Here is a 25,051-nt window from a genome sequence, read left to right as displayed (position 1 = left end):
TGTGATGAATGTAGCTGGTAATCAAATTGAACTCAGAAAAATATAAAGGCTCTGAAAAGAAGTGCAGAACCCATTAAGTTATGCAGTGAATAAAGGGAAAATGTAAAATAATTTTCCTGATTTTGTGAAAACTGTATTTCAGACAATCTGGGAGAAGTTTGAGTTAAAATTGTCCCCTTTATAAACATTCTGAGTTTGTTTTTCTTGTCAGGATACAGTTCCAATTAAGAGTTTGGAATATATGGTCATCATACAACTGTCTTAGCTGGCTTCTTTTGCTATGTTATTTATTTGGGTTAGGAGACTGTACCAATCCCCTCATTTATGCAGAGGACTTCAATTTGCACTCACAGACTGCCTGCTTTAAAGTATTTTTGTGGTTCTCAGTGTAGGGGACTTTTTCAGTCACTTTCTTCAGGTAATTCACCTAATAGTTCCTTCTGGAAAATGTGGATTTTCCAGATCTTGCCTGAGTCCATCAATCCATTAAAATTGTGGTATAATGGCAAGGACTTACCTTGAGGTTTGGGCTTGGTCAGTTTGCCACAGGGCTTGGAGATGGTGACCGTCTTCTGGCATTCGGCATTGTGCAGGGCTCGCTTCAGACTTCCAGTTCTGGTCTTCAGGGCCGTGTTCAGGTCACATTCTCCCCAGGCCTGGAACTGGTATTTGCACTCCGCTAAAGGCAGGGTAGAACCAAACAGAAATCCTTGAAAGATCCTATTGTACTTCCAGGATAATAAAGGCACTCTTTTGTTTGTAACTTTTTTTATTGAAATAATTATAGATCCATGTGCAGCTATAAGAAATAATACAGAATGTATGCGTGTGTATTGAGTTCTGTTCAATTCTATCACATGTGTACATGCATGCAATCACCATCAATATACACCATTAATATACATTAATATACACCACTAATATACAGTCCCAACACAACACTGGGTCATTCTTTATAGTCATGGCCTGGCCACCTTCCTCCTTCCCCACTTCCTTAATCCCTGGCAACTCCTAATCTGTTCTCTAGCTCTATCATTTTTCTAACTGAAAAATGTTGCATAAATGGAATTCTACACTATGTAAACTTCTGAGATCGGCTTTCTTTTTTACTTAGCATAATTACCTGAAGATCCACCCAAGTCGGGTGCATCAATAGTCTGTTTCTTCCTATTGCTGAGTAGTACTCTACAGTGCCAATGTACCCTGGTTTGTTTAACCATTTATCAGTTGAAGGACATCCGAGTTGTTTCCAGCTTTGGATTATTACAAATAAAACTCCTGCATAAATTCATGTATAGGTTTTTGTGGAAACATAAGTTTTCATTTCTCTGGGATAAATGACCAAGAAACTGCTGTGTTACATGGTAAATGCATACTTCATTTTGTAAAAAACTGCAATACTCTTTTTCCACTGCGGCTGTACCACGTTACAATTTCCACTGGCAACATATAAGGGATCTGGTTTCCCTGCACCCTCACTAGCATTTCGTCTTGTCACTATTTTTTATTCTAGCCACTTTTATAGATGTAGAGTGATCTCTCATTATGGTTTCAATTTCTAGTTCCCTAATAAGGAAAAGATGTTGAATACATTTTCAGGAATTCATTTGTTGCCTATATATCCTCTTTGGTAAAAGGTCTGTTAATGTTTTTTCCCCACTTTCTTACTGAACTGTTAAGTTTTGTTTGCTTTGTTTTGTTGTTTTGTTTTTGTTGCTGTTGTTTTGTTGTTTACTGTTGAATTTGAGAGTTATTTAATATTTTCAATATAAGTCTTTAAGATAGACCTTTTAAACTTTTTGAAAATAGGTTTTTGAGGTGCCCAGATACAGTTTAAGACCAAATGTACCTGTTCTCCATCACACTTTTATAGAACTTATCTATCTCCATTCAAATAGAAAATACCCCAAAGATTACAGAGGGAGAAAAAGATGTACGTGTATACATCCATTGTTCTTCCTCACTTGTCTATGGGCCACAGTGCATTTCCACAGAACACAGGTAGGACATTTCAGGAATCATGTCCCCCCATGGTTAAGAAAGACAAAAAGTCTGGATCGTGGAAGAAAGAGGTTATTTGAGGGTTCAATATTGGATATAAAGTTGAAAGTGTTGACAGATCCTGTCTCAGATAGATAGATCAGGCCAGCATAAGACTGACTCTAGCCAGTGGGAGAAAGATCTATGAAAAGTGACTGTGAGCAGCCCTGCTGGACTCAATAAGTGAATCTGTGAACCTGTGTGGAGGGTGGGGAGGGATCAAATGAGAGAGAAGGCCTGAAAGTGACAGGGAAGGACATGGAGAAGAAGGGGAATAAACAAGAAAAGGGGAAAGGAAAAATCAAAGGAACTTAGAAATAGAAGAAAGGAGAGAGAAGATATATCAACGAACATTATTAGGAGGAATCAAGGATATATTTTATGTCCCTTTGGAAAGGCAGTGGTTCCCAATCAGGGATGATTTTGACCACAAGGAGACATTTGGCCATAGATATTTGGAGACATTTTTAGTTTTCACATCTGGAGTGGGTGAGGAATCCTACTGGAAACTAGTGAGTAGAAGCCGGGGATGCTGCTAAATACCCTAAAATGCACAAGACAATCTCCACAACAAAGAATTGCCTGGCCTGAAATGGGACCAGTGTCAAAGTTGAGAAACACTGGGGTTGGGAAAGATATCTGGTCACTTTGTGTCTGATAAGATAAAGTTATTTAAAATAAAAAGTACTCATCCTTAAAAAGACATTTGGTGGAAAAATTTGAGAATTATCTTAGGGTAGGAGATTAACTCAGTAGCATGAAGCTTACCTCCAAATTGCTTCTTCCAGTTGCAGGGAATCTTACATCTCTGGGTCTTCATGGTTTGCTTGCACTCGGCTCCAGTCCGAGTGCCTTCCCGCGTGCCCAGTCCACAGTCTCCACTGGTGGGCACACACACACTCCACTGCCATTCTCCACAGTCAGACTTTTTCACTTTTTTTTCTGAATGAAAGGAAGAAAACCTAATCAACATACAGAAAACTCCTTAACTTCCAGATATAACCAAGTTCATTCCTGAGAACCTTAATTGTAGGATCTGTGTGTTTTTTTTAATCTCTATCCTTATTGTCCAGTGAATAATAGAAATATGACGAATATTAACCAAAGTATTGAACCAAAGAATGATCAAGAGAAGAGAGAAAGAAAACTGAGAAAAGAGCTAAAACTAGTATTAATTTAACTCCCTCTTACTATGTGCCAGAGACTTTGCTAAGTGACTTAGTGGCATCTCCTTTTAGAAGCAAATATTTCTATAAAAGAAGAGATGATCAAAAATAGTTAAGCCTAAAAATTGAGAAAATATTCTATTAGAAATGACAGTTGTCAGCCGGGCCCAGTGGCTCATGCCTGTAATCCCAGCACTTTGGGAGGTTGAGGCAGGCAGATCACGAGGTCAAGAGATCGAGACCATCCTGGCTAACATAGTGAAACCCCAACTCTACTAAAAATACAAAAATAAGCTGGGCGTGGTGGTGCATGCCTGTAGCCCCAGCTACTTTGGAAGCTGAGGCAAGAGAATTGCGGGAGATGGAGGATACAGTGAGTTGAGATTGCACCACTGCACTCCAGCCTGGTGGCAGAGCAAGACTCCATCTCAAAAAAAAAAAAAAAAAAGAAAGAAATAACAGTTGTCAAATGAGCCATTTCAGTGCAAGTTATTGTTCCTTTCTCTGTCTTGTAGAAGGAATGACATCATACATATATGGTGGATCACAGATTTAAACAGACTGTCAGTTCCACAGCCTACTTATGACTTTGAGAGTGGCGTAGAGAAGGTGCTTTAGCTTCTCTGTGCCTCAGTTTCCTCCTCTGTAAATCTGAAATTAAGGAGAAAAACAAGTTGCAGTGCATTTTTTTTTTTTGAGGTAGAGAGGTAACATAATAAAGCACCTGATTGCTGGTCAATGTTCTATACATAGTAGCTGCTAATTTGATCATTATATTAATGACCATCATCGTCATGCAATCCAGGACTTGCAATGGGAGACAGGATATTTCTTAGGTTCCTCTAAATAATTATTTTTAAAAAGGGAAGATTGAAGGAATACAGGAATAGGAAGGGAGAGAAGCAGAGTAGAAGAGATGAAGGAAAAGCAGGTAATTAGGCTAGATGGACATTAATCAATGAAGCATCTTGCCTTCAGAACCCTACTGCTTACCTGGTTTCTCTTTCTTCCCTGCTTCAGCAGTATCCACAGCTGCCAGTATGAAAATGAATGCCAAGAAGGCAGCTGCAAATTTTCGACGCTGCTGCTGGTACTGTTGAGCCTGCATTCTAGGAATAAACAGAGAAAGAGAAGAAGGTGGCATTAACCTAAGTCAGAGAGGAAGACTCATTGAACCCCTTGATGAAAGGCTCCACTTTCCATTTCTGGAATGTTAGATTTCAGGAAGATTCATATCAATTATCTTGGGTAGAATTTCATCTATTCTCACCAACAGCCATTGAAATAAGTGCTCTTCTGCAATCAATCACGTATTCACTGACAAAATGCAACAGTTCTTCACATAAGACTTCACAACCATTTGCTAAGTATGACTCAGAAATTATGGAAGCAAAAGAACTTTGAAGGCATGCATTTGAACACAGTTCTACAGCCTTGCTGATAGCATCACTTGGTAATATCGACAACTATAGCCATCTTCAAAATTTCTGACAATCTTAGAAACAACCACAGCAATGGCATCACAGTACACAAGACCAACCTGAGTAGACATGATGAATGAATTACCTATACAAGTATATGTTTACTGATTCTATTTAGATGCATACAAAACAACCAATATCTCTGACCTTTTTAAAATCATTGTCATAATCATCACTATCATTTTATCACTATTCCATTACTTATTGATCTACCAAAGAGTGAATCCCAGAAGTAGAGCTAGCACACCTGTGACACATATCAAACACACTTATAAACTCACACGTGCTAACAATCCTCAAATGTTAAGATATGGTAAAGTCTTCACACTCACTCATAATAGGAAATGCTCACATTTGATGTGAATCAAAAATCCCAAGATATCATTGGAAAGACTCTCCTAGAACTTGAAGCCACCTGTGACAGCCTAGTGTCAATATGGTTACTTGGCCAAAACGCCCTTGAGAAGGTCTAGTCCAACCTCCAGGACAACCCACTTCCCAATGGCTATACCAAACCATGGCTGCAGCAACTTGCCTGGCAGTTATTGAGCTCCATCTGCTGTGTTAGTGGTGTTTTACACTTTATGTAAAAATGGTAGTAATGACCTATGGTCACAGGCTGATAAATTTTTTTCCAGAAGTAGTAATAGATTAGTTTACGTGTTTTAACATTCTCTTTAGTGTGAACAATAAAACATTTCATGTATATAAGGGATTGAGGTTATTCTGTTCTCTAATTTATTTTTCTCATTCAAAAATATCTATGAGATGATATCCTTGCCAGTGAATTTTCCTACTTTTCTGTGGCATTGGATATGCTGTCTCTTATTAGTGTTATTTTTATTTATTTATTTATTTATTTATTAATAATTTTACTTTAAGTTCTGGGATACATGTGCAGAACATGCAGGTTTGTTACATAGGTATACATGTGCCATGGTGGTTGGCTGCACCTACTGACCGGTCTTCTAAGTTCCCTCCCCTCACCCCCCACCCCTAAACAGGTCCTGGAATGTGTTGTTCCCCTCCCTGTGTCCATGTCTTCTCAATATTCAACTCCCAGTTATGAGTGAGAACATGCAGTGTTTGGTTTCCTGTTCCTGTATTAGTTTGCTGTGTTCGATGGCTTCCAGCTTCACCCACGTCTCTGCAAAGGACACGATCTCATTCCTTGTTATCGTCGCCTAGTATTCCATGGTACATATGTACCAAATTTTCTTTATCCAGTCTATCATTGATGGGCATTTAGGTTGGTTCAATGACTTTGCTATTGTAAATAGTGCTGCAATAAACATACGTGTGCATGTGTCTTTATAGTAAAATAATTTATATTCCTTTGGGTATATACTCAGTAATGGGATGGCTGGATCAAATGGTATTTCTGGTTCTAGATCCTTGAGGAATCACCATACTGTCTTCCACAATGGTTGAACTTAAATTCTGTAATTTCCAGAATTTACAAGGAACTTAAACAAATTTATTTTTAAAAAACATCAAAAAGTGGGCAATGGATATGAACAGATACTTGTCAAAAGAAGAAATTTATGCAGCCAACAAGCATGAAAAAGAGCTCAACATCACTGATCATTAGAGAAATGCAAATCAAAACCACAATGAGATTCCATCTCATGCCAATCAGAATGGCAATTATTAAAAAGTCAAGAAATAATAGATGCTGGCAAGACTGTGGAGAAATAAGAGCACTTTTACACTGTTGGTGGGAATGTAAATTAGTGTTGTTTTTTAAAACTGATGACTTTGAATTCCAGCGTATTGATGAAGCATACTTCACTTATCAATTAAAATTAATATTTTGAACCTTTAGTTTTTTCCCTGAATCACAAGCCTAGATTAGCTACTCACCATCTCCAGCACTTTCTACAATATAAGATAAGGTGCTTTGGTCTTCCTCCTGAGGCTAAATTCTTATTATATTAGATTGGTGCAAAAGTAATCATGGTTTTCACCCTTAAAGCAATGGTAAAAACCACAGTTACTTTTGCACCAACCTAATTCCTCATGAATGGTCATGCAGAAAATTTCTACTGATTCTGAGGCTTTTCCGCTGCTTTTAATTGGGTGTGAATGATAAAAGAAGCCAATCTAGACTCACCAGTTTGCAAGTCTTTTCAGAGTTCTTTGAGTTGGGCACTGGCACATCAGTACAGCTATATCTTTTCATAATGTATTCAAATGTATTTAAAATTATTAGGTGTAAAGTAAACCAAAGTGGAAGTCTTTGAGCTTTCCCCAGAGGCTGCCTGAGAGCCTACTTTCTGCCACTTTGGCAGAAACTTTTCATTTCAATTTTTTAAAAGATCAAATCAACTTTTTGGTTCAGAACTTTTGAATTACAATATATTTCTTTCCAAGTTAAAATTTACCTGCATTTTCAACAATTACTTACAAATATCAGAAGTATTTAGGTTATTATGAATTAGATTACTGTGAGAATTTGGAAATTCCCATGGAGCATGCAGAACTCTTGGGAGAACTTGCTGCCCGAGCCATGGGATGCTCCTCCATAGTCCTATGATACCTACAAGCAGGAAGAGCGGCCAGAAGCACCTCAGAGCCCACTGGAGAAATATGATAACTTGGCAGAAATACAAAGACTCTACCTTCCATAAATAATACAATAACACACATATACACACACATGCACACACAGAGTTATTCATGGCAAGGTGCTATCACTGGCAAGTTTTAACCTCATCATTTCTAGTTTTATATTGTTAAACTCTTGTTTTCATCATTATTTTCAAAAAGATTTCTCTTAATCCAGCTCTATTCACTGATTTCAAGGGAAAAAAACACACAGGTCAGAATTTCCAAATCAAATAAATTTTTTAGTATAGAATAGTCTACTAAACAAGTCATTATAACTGAAATATGAGCTGACTGGAAAGAAGGAAAGATAAGTACTGGATGGGAGTTGGAGAGATGGTAGAACGGAAATACACTCTATCTGCCTCTGATGTTAATTTAGAATAATTAAGAATATTAAGAATTGAGTAAATGGTAGATTTCAGCACTTAAATCTATGGAAAAAATGCACACAAGTCCCTGTGTACAGTGGGTCACCTGCGTACAATACGTGTTCACCAACAGCTTTGAATTGGAGAACATTGTTCTTAACCTCTTCTCCTCTTCCTTCTATTTTGCCCATCATTCTACTTAAGCCTATATTTTGAGAGCTCAGATTTTTCTGGGTAGATAAATCAATAAAGGTTATTTAAAAAGAAGAGAGTAAGGAGGTTTAAAAATGCAATGATTAAATTTATCCAAAAATTCAAGTATGCCCAAAACAATACCCAACTAGCCTGCTGGTGCCTTGCTGTTGTAGTAAATACTTGAGTAATTAGTATATGGGTAGATACAGTTCCCCTTGCTTGTGATATTTGCACAGTTGATTATTTATTTGTCCTTAGCACCAAATGAGGGCAAAAGCTCTTCCTGTATGAAGTTTAACCCTACCTGTTCTCCAACAGACTGAGTGCCAAATGAGAGCAGAGGCAAAAACATTGATTCTAAGGAAGTGATCAGGATCGTGTCATATTTTTTTAATCTGGGGAAAATAAAATAGTGCAAGAATAAAGCCTTACTAAATTGACTCCATTCTTTTGAAAAATTTACTTATTTCTCACCCCCTTTTTTCTATTGCCATCATTCTTGTACTTGCTCTAATAGACTTAATTGCATATTAACAATTAAGTTGAAGACTACCATATTTGGGTGCTGGTGCCTGGAAATTATTGTTAAGTTATCTCAATGAAATCTGAAACTCAATGATTAGAGGACATTAAAGAAACCAACTTTAAGGGAATGTGTTTATTTATTAAATCTCGATCTCTTTTCTGGATAAATAGCTGATTAGGAAAAGAGAGCTCCCCTTTTCCTTAGTATTTTAATGAGATCTAGAATTTTCAAATGATAATATCTAAAGTAAATACAGGGAAATGATGCTGGAAACTGTACTTTAGCAATCCATTTGGGGGATTAATACAGGATCTGGAGGGAAAAGTTTTGGCCCAAACTTCAGCTATACCACATACTTTTTGAGAGTGTCCTTGAACAAATAATCAAATCACAACGGATTGAACTGTTTTGACATCTGCAAAATGGGGGTGGTTGTAACAATTACTTGAGAGACTTGTCGTGAAGATTACAAGATATAGACATAGAGATAACCAGAATATTAACAAATATAGTATTAGTTGCTGAATAAAATTAGTGTACCCCTTCACTCTTATTACTTACTACAAAGAAGTGCTTTTTTATTAAAAAAAAAAAATAAGCATTACACTTTGTTTTATCTAGTATTATCCAAAAGCAAAACAAAACAAACAAAAAGGGACAGAGAGAGACATTATTTAATTGAGACCAACTAAAGTTGTGTTCAGCCTTATCGGGGCACAAATTAAATCTGCCTTTGCTCCTTGGAAGCTTAATAAGAACTCAAGGACCTTCATCCCCAGTATTCCTTTTGCGTTCGCTGAAGTCAAGAGGTCCAATGTTGCAATGTTGATAATTAGGAAATATGTAAATGCAACTTAACTTATATGAAATGAGAAAAAGCATCTCACTTTGCAACTATATATTATACCCTTCATGTGATAAAACTATTACACCTCCCACTTTTTATTTAAAGTACATAAGATTTTAAAATAGCTACTACTCATTATACTTTTTGCTAGTGAAAAATATCACCAAAACATGGCATTAAACAGAGGAATGAATAGCCATAATAAAAGATTGTCTCTGTCCTTTGTCAATACCTGGGGATATGTAATTTACCAAAGTGCTGGAAACAATCAGTTTTGAGACAGTAAATGACAGTAAATGATTTATGACAGTAAATGATTTATGATGCTTCTGCATTATTTGTTTTGCATTGCTAGATCATTCTAGATATTGTGTGATTCAGTTGTGTAAACTCTCATGAAATAGTAATTTTCTGACCTCTTTATTGTAAAACAAAACACAAGTTATAGAAAAACTACATAAACCCACTAAAGAGCTTAGCAAATTATTATAAGATTTTTCCAGTCATGTGAGAAGGCTTTACATGTTCCCCATCCCAATGACAGTCCCATTCCTCCAAAAGTAACTCATATAGTAATTATTTATTTGTATTATTTGAAGGTTTTATTCAAGGGTGCTTCCCTAGATTTGTCTAATTTTATTTTATTTTTAAACTAATACATCTTTCAATTTGCTTTTACTATACAGGATTATCCTCCATCACTTTCTTTGTCTTGCTTTTTACTTTTACAAAACCCAGGCCATTTAATCATTAGTATCCCATAGTCAAGATTTTGATGATTGCAAATTCATGGTGCAATTCAATATTCCTCTGTTCAGCTGCAAATTGGCAGCTGGAGGCAGAGGTTTAATCAGACTCAGGTGCTATCCCTTTGGTAAGAATGTAAATAATATTGCGTTCTTTCCCCATGAGCTACAAAATATTTGGGTTTTGCTCTTTTGTGATGTTAACAGCCATTGGTACTTAGTGAGTACGGATGGGGGTTGCAAAATGGTGGTATTTCTCATTCTAGTCTTTCATTTTCATACAATACTTGACATAATTCCGTAAAGAAATGTTTTCCTTCATCTAATATTTTGTTAAGCTGTTTAAAGTTCATAAAGATATATAGGATAAATGCTTGATTCTTTCCTTTTATTTATCTAGTTTTCAAGATTATGAATTTGCTCTCTACTATTATTAAAATATGGCCAATCACTTTTTCTTTTTTAATGTTACTATAAATTCATGCATTTATTCATATTTGATAGATTTTAAGCCATCACATTCTTTTTATCTTTATTGAAGCTCTAATTGTCCCATCTTTGGCCTGTGTAAGCTTCACTAAATTAAGTTGTCTTATGAATTATTTTAACACTAGCCTTATAATCTTTTATAAGTTCCATGCTTTCTGGTATATCAAGATTTTCCAGGTTTATCCTTCAAGAATCTTTGTTCATTTTGATTATAATAAATGATATTTTAAGACCAAAATCTGGGCACTAGGGATGCTCAGCTTTGATGAGTTCATCTTTATTTCCAGGCCATTTTCTGTGAGCAGAGTGAGAAAAGGACAAAGGAAATGATAGAACTAAACATAAAATTAATTATTTATCTTACATTACATAAACATTAGTGTTATGATAATAATATCAATGCTGAACCTACCAATTATGAATTTTAAAAGCAGTTAAAATGATTTTACATAGGTGATCTCCTTTTGGCTCTCGTTTTTATGGTTGCTTGACATCTATGTAATCAGACATTTTAGTCATTACATACTTACAGGAGCCAAGGGAAAATTTCCCCTTTGCCTTGCAAAAGTTACCTAAAAATCACTGAGAAAAGGTAAATAAATAGGAGAAATGGCGTATCAATTTACTTGATCATATTTTTATGTGACATGGGAGCATTCAGAACAAAGACCGAAAGATTCAGGAGAAAAACTATCTATTTTTATGCCTAGGTTCAACAAAATATGGACAGCTTTGTAGAAGTATGATTAGGCAAAAGGTGTAATCTAGCGCTAACAACAGGCTGAATGAGGAAACCCAGCAAGGCCTCCCTGTTTAGAGTCTTCTTGTTCTCTCTCTGTGTACCTTTGCTTTCTCTGCATGTCGGGCAGGGCCCTCTCTGGAATAGAGATCTTATGATTTATACTCAAACAAAGTAGGTCAGATAATTTATTTATGGCCAGTTTTTACACAGAAAGGTGTAGGGAAGTTAGAGTAATATCTTTAGGTTCCATGGCTGGTTTTGGGGAAAAAGAGTTCTAGCTTCTATAACATGCCTCGGGGAAGAGTTTCCATGACTATTCAGAATCTATTTTACTTTCCCTTATAAATATAGTATTATTTTAGCTGAGATGCCCAAAGGATTTTTTTCTTTCAAGTACAAAAATTTTCCTGAAAAATAACTAGGTGTTTTTCATTTTGGTTAAATATTTTCAGACAGTGATGGAATCTTTGCTTTGCCTATTTTCAATATTTGTCATTTTATCTCAAATCCTTTTTATATTTTTTATTTAAAAGCAATTGCTTTTTTATATTCAATTTATCTTAAGCTATTACTTGTGTGTATTCAATATTGTGTTCCTTCTAGTTTAGTCTTCATTTCTAAAATAGATTTCTTATAATTCTTATTCTTTCCTAGTTTTGTCACCTCATTGCTGAGTTTTTCTAATTATGATTTGTGATGCTCTTTTACATTTTATATCGTTTTCTTAGTGTTTTCTATCTCATTTTGAAACAGTAGGTTACAAAGAATTTTGTTGTTCTGTTTCTTGAGCATATTCAGAAATTTTTGGATTGCCCATATAAATAATGGTCTTCCCCTTTTTCTGTTCATTCTCTCCTTTTAAGTTACTTTATGTGAGATTTGACCTCAGTACATTTCTCTTGTTCATATTTATGTTCACATAGCTTTTCTAATTTCACTAAATCTGTTCTGTTCTTTCATATAATGGTGAAAATATGGTATCTATCTTTCTGAGATTTTCAGGTTCTGTTCTCTTCTTGCTTTTATCATCTTTCTCTTTCTCTTTTGTTTCTGTTGTTGCTCTCTTGATCAATTTTGATTTTGTTCACAGCAGTTTATCCTTACAGTGGGTTCCTGTCCCAGAAGGGAGTCCTTGTGGGTCAGCTTTTATTCTCACATTGGCTCACCATGATCTGCAGTGCACTTGTGTGGGCTGTTTTGGGTTCTCCCCCCGTCAGATCTGTCTGATGTTTTGTTGCTTCTCCCTGTCTTGTTTTGTTCAAACACCAAATAGCGTGCAAGTCTTGTGGTTACCAGTGGTGTGCTCCTATCCAATTTTGTTTTCATGTTTGTCAGAGAAAAATTATACTCATTTTTGCTTTAAATCTTGACCATGGGTTTTGATCTTGCTATTTGTCAAGCTGCTACATCTTTTTTTTTTTTTTTTTAGACAGAGTCTCGCTCTGTCACCAGGCTGGAGTGCAGTGGCACGACCTCTGCTCACTGCAACCTCTGCCTCCCGGGTTCTCCTGCCTCAGCCTCCCAAGTAGCTGGGATTACAAGCATGCACCACCATGCCCAGCTAATTTTTGTATTCTTAGTAGAGACAGGGTTTCACCATGTTGGCCAGGGTAGGTCTCAATCTCCTGACCTCGTGATCCGCCTGCCTCTGCCTCCCAAAGTGCTAGGATTACAGGCGTGAGCCACTGTGCCCAGCCTGCTCCATCTATTTTTATGTGAAGATTCAGGAAGTTTCCAAAACTATCTTGACACCTCTTTCCACTCCAAATTAACACATTATTTCATTAAATATTTTGAGGGCACCTACCCTATGCCAACTACTGGGTGGTATTCTCAAGACACAACAGTGACAAGTGATAAGACAGATGTTTTGGCTTGTTCTCATGAAGCTTGCACTCTAATAAAGCATCAGTGACAAGTAAATAGCCAATTATAATTCACTGTCCTCTCATAAGAAGTACAGAATGTCATGAAGTATAAAGGAAGGGCAATTATTTTGCATTTCCTTTTTTTGATTGTCAATTAATTTCAAGACAGGGATTCAGTTAAGGCCAAGGATTTAATTTCCCTGAAGTTCCCTATAAAGTGAACAAAATCACTTATAGGTAGAAGTTCTTTTATAAGGTATTAGCTATTAATAAATGTCCTGATTATTTTAGTCGTACAGTCAAATGCTTGTCTTTTCTTACTCACCAGAAATAATTTTAGTTTAAGAAGTTACAGTATTCATTTAGTTAACAAATTTATTTATAGTACTTACCATATTCAAGGATCTGTTTTAAGTACTTTACAAATATTGACTCATGGTAATATTAAGTGATATTTGGATCATTACAAATAGTGTATACATTTACTAAATTATTCAAAAACTTTGTATTTGTAAGAGTTGCATCCTTTGTGGCATACATTATTCTAGGCAATAAAAATAAGGAGTTGAACAACACAGACAAGATTCCTGACCACACAATGCTTATATTTAGTGGGCAAGTGAGAAAATAACATGTAAACAAATAGAGGAGTAAAGAGATTCATAAACAAGGTAATTTCTGATTATGGTAAATTTGTTAAAAGAAAATTAAAATGATATCATAAAAAGTGACCCAAGGAGGACTATTTAGGTAGGGGGTTATGGATGGCTTCATACCTACAGAAAGAGCAAGTGAGGTATGGTAACTCTACTGAAAATATTTTGCATCATGGACTCCAAATTATCACTTTTCCTTCCTCATTATTCTCTTCTGAGACTAGAAGGCCCCCGGGCTTTTAACATTCTTCTAGAAGTCAGTAATTAGCCATCCATTTCTCCTAATCAACGTTGTTCTCCCCAGTCTACTGCAGGCTCTGCATCCACATAATCTTCCTAGCTTTGACCAACATCAAACAATTTATCACTCTTATTGGCTCACTAGTAGGCAATCTGATCAAACGTGAAATTGTACCAATTCATAAACTGTATTAATATCCAATGTCATATAATTTCAGAATTAAAAACAAATCATAGTTTTAAGAAATGTTTACCAAGAAAAATAATGACCCTTTTAAAATTTAAACATGGTATCACAAAGTGTTCTTTTCCCATGTGTTCTGACTTGGTAATATAGTAGAAAATCCATTTTGACTAAAAGCATGGAGCCTTATCACCTCTGCTCCCCATTAATCTTTACAAGGATGAGCAGGTTTCATGAAAACTGTCTTCTACTTCAAATTCATCACTAATTACTCAGAAGCACACAGGCGTAAGAAACAAACAAATAAAGCAACCATAACAAGTATTCAAAGGAAACGTACTGGGTTTTCTCTTTATAATATAACTGTGATAGTAAAGGTATGTTTGTTCAACTATTCTGGGGAACCAAATGGGTTCAAAGAGGACTCGGCTGTTTGTATTATTCCTTTACCGCTTTGATTTATTATAATTGAAAAGAGCTGGAGACTGACTTTGAGAATCATAGAATTGCTTAGCTTCCTCCTACTCCTTTTCATGTCTATCTGCTGCAATGTGGTATAGGGGAGCAAATAAGAGTTTTAGACCAAGTCTGAGCTGAGTGAGAATCCCCTCTCCAGCTAGGGAATGTGAAGCAATACATTTAATTTCTCTGAAACTTATTTTTCTTAGCAATAGACCTGGGTATAATATCTTCCCCACAAAGTTCTGGGATTAGAGATTACATACGAAAATTAAGCAGCACAGTTCCTGGCACACCGCAGACCCATAATATCTTTTCTCAGTAAGCTTTTCTAACTTCAATTGCAGCCCCCTTGCCCCTTCTTCTTTAATTTTACAAAGTCAATAAACGGACACAGTGGGTATAATTTCCGTATACCAGCATGCAAAACACTGAATGTTCCTTGGGTAAAGATAGCAATCCAATTCTTCCTTTTACCAGATTATTGTACTATCTTCCTAATTCATCTTCCTGTTGTCTTTCTTACTTCCTTCTAAACCACTAAAAGCTTTCCTTCCTGGAGGCACCTTTCAGTCTGTCTTTCCCTCTCCTGCACCCAATCTATGTATCTTTAGCCAGAAATAAGTACTTATAATTATTTAAAGCCGGAAATGTTTTAATCATCTGATCTTTTGCTCATGCTATCCTATGTGATTAGAAGTTCTTTCCCAATCCCCTTTCCTGGCAAATCCTTATCACTGTTCAAGGTTTAGCTCAAGGCTTTCACCCTCAACAAAGCCTTTGCCAAAATAATAGTATCTCTATCTCTGGAATACATTGTGCCACATCCATTCCACGGACCCTCCTCACTCACAACCCTGCATGTGCACGTGGCATATTATTGATTCCATAAAATGTGGCATATAAAACTGAAAAGGAAATGACATGAGCCATCGAGACCATTATATTTAGTAACTAACATGTCTTTAAACCTCTTCAATTTCTCTTCTTTGATTACCAATGCTAGCAATTGACTTTCTTTTAAGGAGTTATTTCTCTCTTAAAAAAACTACACTAAAAATAAAGTCCCACATTATAATTGTAATACATAAAGGAAGTAGAGAATAACAAAGCTGTCCTGAAAGGTAGATACTGAAAGTTCACTATAGTTCCTTACTAGCTGATTGATTAGTTCACATACACTAGCCAATAAGTAAAAACCACCAGCAACACAACTCATGGACGTTTGAGGTCCTATTAGAATAACTGATATTTAGAATACTGTCTACTGATGAAGTTCTATCAAAAGCCTTTGGATAATAATGTAATTTTCTGTGCATGCACGTGTGATTGTGATTGTGTTTGTGTATGTGTATATATAATAGTGTGTGTGTGTATACACAAACACTTATATTCATCTTCCTTCAGTAATCAATACATCCTTTAAGGGACAGAACAGTATCTCTCTGTTATTCATTTGTAAGGTTTAGAACAGTGTTGACACATAGATTTCATTTATATATTTGTTAAATAAATGAATAAAATAATGAAGAAAAATGGCCTTGGTAGTCAATATAATAACTGACTATGGTATCTAAAATAACACCCACCTACACATCTCTGTTCCCTCACGGGCTTTACTTTTCCCTTAGCATGAATTAATGTTGGATGTTGTATTAGTCTGTTTTCACACTACTATAAAGAACTGCCTGAGACTGGGTAATTTATAAAGGAAAAAGGTCGAACTCACTCACAGCTCAGCATGGCTGGGGACGCCGCAGGAAAGTTACCAACATGGCGGAAGTCGAAGGGACAAGGCGGCAGGAAGGAGAATGAATGCAGGAGGAACTACCAAATACTTAGGAAACCATTGGATTTCATGAAAACTCAAGTAGAAGGATCATGAAAGCAAACGTGTGGAGGTGGCATTTATAAAATTTTCAGTGACAAATGTGTAGAGTCTAGAGCACACAGTAGCAAAAAACAGTGGATGCACCTCAAAAGAAGACGCTGGAAATGAGTTAATCCTGGGAGCTGTGATGGGAAAGGAATAGAGACAGAGTCATTAAGTAGTCTGGAGAAGAGACAAGGAAAGACCACGGAGAAAGGAAAAGGCTGTGAGTTGTACGAACATGACTAAAATCCTAAGTTACCAAGGGGTCAGCCGCCATATTCAAGAGTTCCTCAAGATAGCCTTTGCATAGTTCTGTGGTTATTGTCCTGATTTGTATTTATTTTTTATCAGTTTTGTGGGTGTTTTAGGTACTTCAGTTCACTTTTGCTTATTTGTTTATTACAAAAGTACTATAATTAGGAGTCCAGAATAAGCACTAAGCCCTCAAAAATTCAGAAATGCACACACACACACAAATAGCCTCTTATTTTCATTAGGAGACAGAGCACTGGTGCTTCCACAAGAAAGCAACAAAGGCCGCAGTAAGGCATTAAGAGGAGCCTGAGAAGGTGCCCTGACCTCCCCGCCACACCCAATAGTGCCCCCTCCTTACCCTAGCTGTGCCTAGAGCAGCACCTCCTTCATTACTCACTGACTTCCTTGTAAAATTCCATTTGTCAAAAAAATGAAAATACATTTATTTATTTATTTATTTATTTATTTATTTATTTATTTAATTTATTTCTCTGAAGCGAAGTCTTGCTTTGTCGCCTAGGCTGGAGTGCAGTAGCACCATCTCAGCTCACTGCAAGGTCCGCCTCTGGGTTCACGACATTCTCCTGACAGCCTCCCGGGTAGCTGGGACTACAGGCGCCCGCAACCACGCCTGGCTAATTTTTTTTGTATTTTTAGTAGAGATGAGATTTCACCATGTTGACCAGGATGGTCTCAGTCTCCTGACCTCGTGATCCTCCCACCTTGGCCTCCCAAAGTACTGGGATTACAGGCGTGAGCCACCGCGCCCGGCTAAGGAAAACACATTTAAAAGCCACTGGTCTACCCAATGTCGAGGTCTATCTAGTTAAGAGATACAATAGTGACACAGAACAATGTTTTTTTTATGTACTTTAAGTTCTGGGGTACATGTGCAGAACATGCAGTTTTGTTACATAGGTATACATGTGCCATGGTGCTTTGCTGCACCCATCAACCCGTCATCTAGATTAGGTATTTCTCCTAATGTTGTCCCTCCCCTAGGCCCCCACCCCCCGAAAGGCCCTGGTGTGTGATGTTCCCCTCCCTGTGTCCATGTGTTCTCATCAGAACAGTATTTTCTTAAAAGATAGAATAGGAAAAATGCCTCGCAGATGGTGATGTAAATATGAAATCTATTATTAGTATGAAAGATGCCTTGCTCACATTAGGTACTCAAAAATATTTGTGAAATTATATTTAAAAATAGAAATTTTATAGTTAACTATTCTATACTTTCTAAAGTCTGAAATGATTTCATCTTGTCATCAAAGATCAAACACATAGCCTAACAAGTATGATTATAATCATGAAGAATTTATGACAGAACATCATAAGGCATTAGAGGCCTATTTTAATATGGTGGAAAGAGAAAAGGTTTTGAAGTCAGAATTTTTCACACTGGTTTCATGACTTATATGTAGGCAAAGTAGTTGATTTCTTTTGCTGTCAGTATCCTCATCTATGGAAATGCAGAGTTTTAATATGCACGCTTATAATTTGTTTGAAGAGTACAGTGAGATAACATATAAAATGCCTAGCATCCTGTGGGACATACATTCGGTTCTCCATCAGTGGTAGCCTTTGTGGTTCTTTGAGGAAGAGAGGGGAGGTGAAGAAATGTATAGTTCCCCCAAAAAATGTCAGAGGCAGCTTCTCACAGAAGGTGATAATGCAGCCTTTTAAGACGGTTTAGACTTTGATACGTAAATCTAGAATGGAAAGCATTCCCAGTGGAAGAAATAGAACAAGCCAAAGTTTCAGGTGAGAAATCAAGAGAACAATGCAAAGTATATAGGTCAGTTTAGTAATAAGAGAAGAAAGTATAGTACAGATGAGCTGAAGCCCTGGAATTATCATTAGTATCAGCAACTATTTCGTAGACCACCTACTATATGCAAGATAATATCCCAAGTTATGAGGGAGATACAGATGGGAATTACATATGATATTAGAAACCCTACAAGATTACAGGCTCATTAAGAGGGTTGAGACAATAAGATTATATACCACGTCTTTGTGCAAGATATAAAAATGCTGTAACTAAAAGCAAAGTGTTTATGATAATATTCTTGCCAAAATCTCTTGTGGGAAATTAAAAGGACACTTCTCAACTTTTGGCAGTAAATCTTTAAAAAAAAAATTGTCTGTATTGGCAAACTGAATTGGGTTCTGAAGGCAAGACTCTCTAGTATTGGCAAGTTGCAAATAAATGCCCCACGTTGACTAAAAATACAAATCCATAATCATTCAGCCTAACTCAGTAAGAAACCACATTTAAAAATGTATAGATCTCAGTTTCAAATTAAAAGGTATTTCTGTCATGATTCCACCACGTTTTCGTACACTTCTGAAACAACTCAGTATAGTTTTATTAGCTACTGACTTCAGATGGCATTTCTAATAACTGGTGGCTTTATTTGTTCAGATGAAGTGACTCAATTAAAAACATAATTAACAAAACAGCATGCAGATTTTCAAATTCACTGCCATACAGCTAAGCAAATTAAGAGTGTCCCACATTATTGTGTATTTGGGAGGAAGTAACAAATAGCTATTGCATGGCTGCTCTTGGTTATATGTGTGAGGCAGAAATGTCTCAGGTCAGCATCAAGCCCCAACTCAGAGAAAAACCTCTCCTTCAAAGGTCAAACACCTAATGAAAGTGCCCATCTGGGAAGTGAGAATTTTGAAGATGAATCTAAATTTGTTAATTGATCTGTTACAGACTATTAAATTTGTGCCAGAAAAGGAATCGATTATTGCAAGACAAGTCCCTGGATGACCCTAGAGACCCAGATCTTCCTCTTTTCTCTAATGTAGTTCAAGAGCAACTGCAGAATGTGCTGAGAATGCAGCATCCTGAGATAAAGAGAAACTATTAGAACAGTCCAGGCTCTGTTCCCATCCCTCTTAGAAAAGGATATGCTGCAATGCTTTAGCTCGGAAATTCCAGTTACCCCTGGATATAAAACCAGGGTGAAATGGGTTTTGAGGGACCCTCGGCCGCAGTGTGATATGGGGCACATATACATAAGACTTCAACTACCTTGGGCAGTTTTCATGAGGTTGGGGGCCTGGCTTGCCATTGATTCCAGGCATCTATTGTCCCTTGCTGCCTATCTGTGAGTAATATAGTTGCTTTGCTTCACTTGTGTGAGTGTTTTGTTTCACCAGACTCATGCAAGTTGACTGATACTGGTGCATGGTATTGGTGAAGTGTTTAGAGTCCTCTTCTCAGATGTATACCAGTGCACAGTGAACTTGCTTCACAATTATTGCTTTTAACAGAAAAAAAAAATCACAGAAAATATTTACTCAGTAAAGTTTGATTGTGTCTGAAAAGCTGTACCAGTTTTCTCAATTTGATACCTAGAAATATCAGAGCCTTAATGAAATAGTATTTTATTTACAATTCAATGGAATCACTAAAAAAATACTACCAGAATTGATAACTGAGTTTAGTAATGTTACAGGATTCAAGGTGAGTACACATACATATATAAATTATATAACTATATGTTTACAAAATATGTATCTGTCAGATGAATTTTATCTATAACATATAAAGAATATTTGCAACTCAGTAGTCATAAGAACACTTAATAAAAATTATGGGCAAAAAAATGGACACTTTATCAAAGAAGATACTCAGATGGCAAATGAGGACGTGAAAAGATGCCCAGCACTATTAGGAAAACTTCAATATGATACCACTATGTAGCCCACTCAACTAACCAAAACTTACAGACTGACCAAACCAAGTGTCGGCAAAAATGTGGAACTTTAACTCTCATACTTTGCTGGTAGGACTATAAAATCATTGCAACCAGTACTGAAAACATTTTAGACTTTCCTTTAAGAATATTAAAATACACCTATCATACAACCCAGCTGCTTTTCCCAAGAAAAATGAAAATTTAGGTCTACTCTAAGGCATACACAAATGTTTATAGCAACTTGCTTTATTTGTAATAGCCAAAAATGGTAATAACCAAAATGTTATCAACAGGTAAACTGATGAATAAATTGTAGAATAGTCAAATAATGTTATCTCAAGCAAGAAAAACAATTTTTTTGAGACAAGGTCTCAGTCTGCCACCCAGGATGGAGTACAGTGGCATGATCATGGCTCACTGCAGCCTTAACCTCTCAGGTTCAAACAATCCTCCCACCTCAGCCTCTCAAGTAGCTGGGACTACAGGCACATGTCACCATACTTGGCTAATTTTTCTATTTTTCATATAGACAAGGTACCACTATGCTGCTGAAGCTGGTCTCAAACTCCTGGGTTCAAGTGATCCTCCTGGCTAAGCCTCCCAAAGTGCTTGGATTACAGGCATAAGCCACCATTCCCAGCCAAAAAATATAAATCTAGATAGATAGATAGATGCAACAACATGTTGCATGATCTAAACTAAAATGTTAAGCATAAATTCATTTTTTAAAAAATGACTACTAATCAGAAAGCCAGATTTTCAAATTAGATAAACAAGCAAGACTCAATTGTATGCTTTCTAGAAGAGATCTATTTTAAATATATATATTTTCTAAAAGGTTGAATCTGAAAGGATGGAAGAAGTTATTTCACATAAATAGTTATCATAAGAAAGATGGTGTAGCTATAGCAGTATTAGTCAATTTAGACTTCAAAATAGAGTTAACGAAATAAAGAGGGTTATTTTATAATTAGAAAGGTTTATATTGATCCAGAAAACATAACACTATCAAATGGATTTGCAAACAACAAACTTTCAAAATACAAGGATTAACTTGGCTGGGCAGGGTGGCTTGCACCTGTAATCTCAGCACTTTGGGAAGCCAAAGCAGGTGGATCACTTGAGGTCAGAGCTTGAAACCAACCTAGCCAACATGGTGACACCCCATCTCTACTAAAATTACAAAAAATCAGCCAGGCATGGTAGCACACACCTGTAATCCCAGCTACTCGGGAAGCTGAGGCAGGAGAATTGCTTGATTGCTTGAACCCAGGAGGCAGAGGTTGCAGTGAGTTGAGATCACATAATTGCACTCCAGCAAAGTGACAAAGTGAGACTCCATCTCAAAACAATAATAATAATAATAAAGAAACAGGCCAATCCAGAATCATAATCTGAAGTTTAAAAACAAACTGAGAAATTCACATGAGTAGAAAAAACTCAGTATGAATGAACCTGACCTGATACCAAAACCTGAAAACACATTACAAGAAATTGTATACCAATATCCTAATAAACATAAACAATAAAATCTTTTAAAAATGTTATTAAAGCAAGTCCAACAAATAAAAACTAAAGCTAATAAATCATAACTAGTGATGTTTACTCTAGGATGCAAGGTTGATTTAACAATTGAATGTCCATGTATTTTACCACTTTAAAACAATACTGAAATAATGGAGAAAAATCGCATGGTCATCTAATCAGTTACAGTAAAAATATTTGATCAAACTCAATACTGTTTCCTGATGAAATTAAGATGCACTGAAATTAGAAAACTGCTGTATTAAAATTTTCTTTTAAATTGGAATTTAATAATTACCCAAGTATGTTCATAGAATTTAAGAAAAGCTTCCAGAGGAGCATAATTTTGAGTTTAGTCTAACTTAGCAGATTAAGTTAGAAGAGGAAGAACCTTCAGAAAAAGATGTGGATTTGAGTAAGTGTGATCTATTTCAGAAGTCAACAATTAGTTAAATATTGCTAGAGCATTCGTGAGAAAAATTGGAAATAAGAAATAGACTATAGAGGTAGAAAAGACTAAGCTTATGTTTCTTTCTTGTCATATACAAGGGTTATGTAAAAAATTTAGTGACGCTATATTTTAAGAAATATGGATCCATGAAGAATTTTGAACAAAGAAAGGCCACTATGAGATGTGAATTTCTGAAACAACACTCAGCAGGCAATAAGCAGAGTGAGTGGTGGTTGATGAGGCTAAAGCCAGGCAGTCTGACAGAGGGCCACTTGACATAGTACAGGTTAAACATTACAAACTTAAACTGTGACTTTGAAAAAAGTTGCTGAGAAGAAAATAAGTTAATTTTTTTAGGAGATAAACTTATCGGATTATCAAATTAATTGAATATTTGATGAAAGGAGAAATCTAGGATATCTCCCAGATTTCTGATCCTCAACCAGAGATAAGTTGTCAACATATAGAATATGGGTTCATAAACAGTTCCCTAAGTAATGCATGCTGTGAGCTATACTAAGGAAAATAGTCTAAGCATCTGACTTATGTTAAATGTGATTTAATTCTTAGAAAATCTAATTGCTTGTATTCTTTTACTCTCTCTACTTTTAATACGAATAATTATGGCTTAAATAAGTAAGTAAAGTTAAGGAAAGGTAGTAAAGATCTGTTTGGATATATTTAATTTAAGGTGCCAGTAGGACATCTGGGTTGAAGTAATTGGTAGATATGGATCTGGAAGAGACCTCTAGTCTGGAGATAGAAATTAAAGCGTTGTCAAAATATATTTGAGTAAGTAGGAGGATTTGATATTGCCCAAGGACACCATAGAATAAGAAGACATAGAGCAAGGACTGAAGAAGGAAGCAAAAGGCGAGAATTCTAGTTCTTATATAAGTGAATTAGGGGAATTAGGGGTAGCAGCCGGAAGACACAAGCAAAGAGAGCAAACAGAAACCATGCAAACTGGGGCTGTGTGTGGTGGCTCACACCTGAAATCCCAGCAATTTGGGAGGCCGCGGCAGGTGGATCACTTGAGGCCAGGAGCTCAAGACCAGGCTGGCCAACATGGCAAAACCCTGTCTCTACAAAAAATACAAAAAAAAAAAAAAATAGCTGGGTGTGGTGGCACGTGCCTGTAATCCCAGCTACTTGGAAGGCTGAGGCCCAAGAATCAGTTAAACCCAGGAGGCAGAGGCTGCAGTGAGCCGAGATCATGCCACTGCTCTCCAGCCTGGGCAACAGAGCAAGACTGTCTCTCAAAAAAAAAAAAAGGAAATTTTCAAAAAAATAAGAAAGAAGACCAAGGCCAAATTCTTCAGAGAGGTTCTCCATAGGGATTAGCAATAAAAAGTCACTAATAACCTTAATGAGAGGAGTTTTAATGAAATTGTGAAGCTAAAAGATCACATAGCTGTCTCAGAAACAGTCATTCATTTAAGACAACATTGGTCTAGAGACTATTTCTTGGCTACTGGATAGCCTGTGTGATTCAGCCAAGTTATGTTAGAACAGCCTAATAAACATGCCACATGATCTAATGAAAGTCTACAGGAGCTCATAGAATATAAGGGAAAAGACTGTCCAAGAGTCAAGGGACCAAGTGCCAACTAAGGGGGCTGGTATCATTCAAAAGGACAGAAAAAAAGAAAAAAAAAAACTGAGAAATAGAATCCCATGTGATTCTTTCAGATTTTGGTTAAAGCAATAAAGCTTTTACTCATAAAAGAGTAAGATATAAGAGACCATCTCACTGCTTTCATTTAAGATTCAAGGAGTTAAGGAACAAAATCAGCTACTGTGTCTTTTATAAAGCTCTGAGGATGATATCCACACCTCTCTTCAGAATCCCTGTGCAAGGCTACTTTCAGGGCAGGGTCAGTAGTGTGGGCCTCACCCAGGTGCTTGTTAGAAATGCAGACTCTCAAGTGTTACTCCAGCACTTTTGAACGAGAATTTCCATTTTGATGAGATTAAGACCCCCCAGGTGAACTCTTATTTCTGCACATGAAAGTTGGAGAAACTCTTCTAAACCACAATTTCTTTAAGGATAAAAAAAATTCAATATTTGGTAATTATTTGCTTGTTGACTTATTTAATTTATTTGTAGCCCAAATTCTTCAAATAGGTGCTTAAGACACCTTTTAAAGATATATATGCACTGTAGAACAATTTAAAATTAAAAAAAAATAAAGACCAAGGGAAATAAGAATAGGAACATTTAATAATCAATATGTATTAAAGACTTTGCCTGTGCTAAGAGTTTTATATCTAACTTTTATTTTCACAATAACTTTAGAAAGTAATCAACATTATTTCAATTTTTCAGGTGAGGAAAATGTGAGTTACAGAATTTAAGCAACTTGCCTAAGATTACAAAATGTTAGAAACAGGGTTTGAACTCAGGCCTGCTTAACACCAAACTACACCTGTGCTCTCAATCATAAAATTAAACAGTAAGGTCAAAATACAAACTACCTGTTATGTACTCAAATCTATTTATAATGACTCACCCTGCATTTGGCTTCAAACTTTCAGAAGCTCATGTGAAGAGAAAATATCAGTGATTACAACATTCAGAAAGTCTGTATTTAATGTTCCGCCTATCATAACAT

At 36.2% G+C, this 25,051-nt stretch overlaps 1 protein-coding gene across 2 annotated transcripts in view; it reads right to left on the bottom strand.

Annotated features, from left to right (window-relative positions):
- Nucleotides 1–25,051, bottom strand: part of PTN (pleiotrophin) — a 111,720-nt gene that overhangs the window by 25,608 nt on the left and 61,061 nt on the right. For both annotated transcript variants that reach the window (XM_050782427.1, XM_050782428.1), the window contains exons 2-4: nt 4,200–4,315; nt 2,809–2,982; nt 518–679 (exon numbers count right to left, since the gene is read on the bottom strand). In XM_050782427.1, coding sequence (XP_050638384.1) covers nt 518–679; nt 2,809–2,982; nt 4,200–4,314 — 451 coding nt within the window. In that variant the 5' untranslated portion in view covers nt 4,315. The remainder of the gene's footprint in view (nt 1–517; nt 680–2,808; nt 2,983–4,199; nt 4,316–25,051) is intronic.

The sequence above is a fragment of the Macaca thibetana genome, chromosome 3 (genome assembly GCF_024542745.1).
Source record: "Macaca thibetana thibetana isolate TM-01 chromosome 3, ASM2454274v1, whole genome shotgun sequence".
In the NCBI taxonomy this organism is placed as follows: domain Eukaryota; kingdom Metazoa; phylum Chordata; class Mammalia; order Primates; family Cercopithecidae; genus Macaca; species Macaca thibetana.
This window is presented reverse-complemented; position numbering and strand designations above follow the sequence as displayed.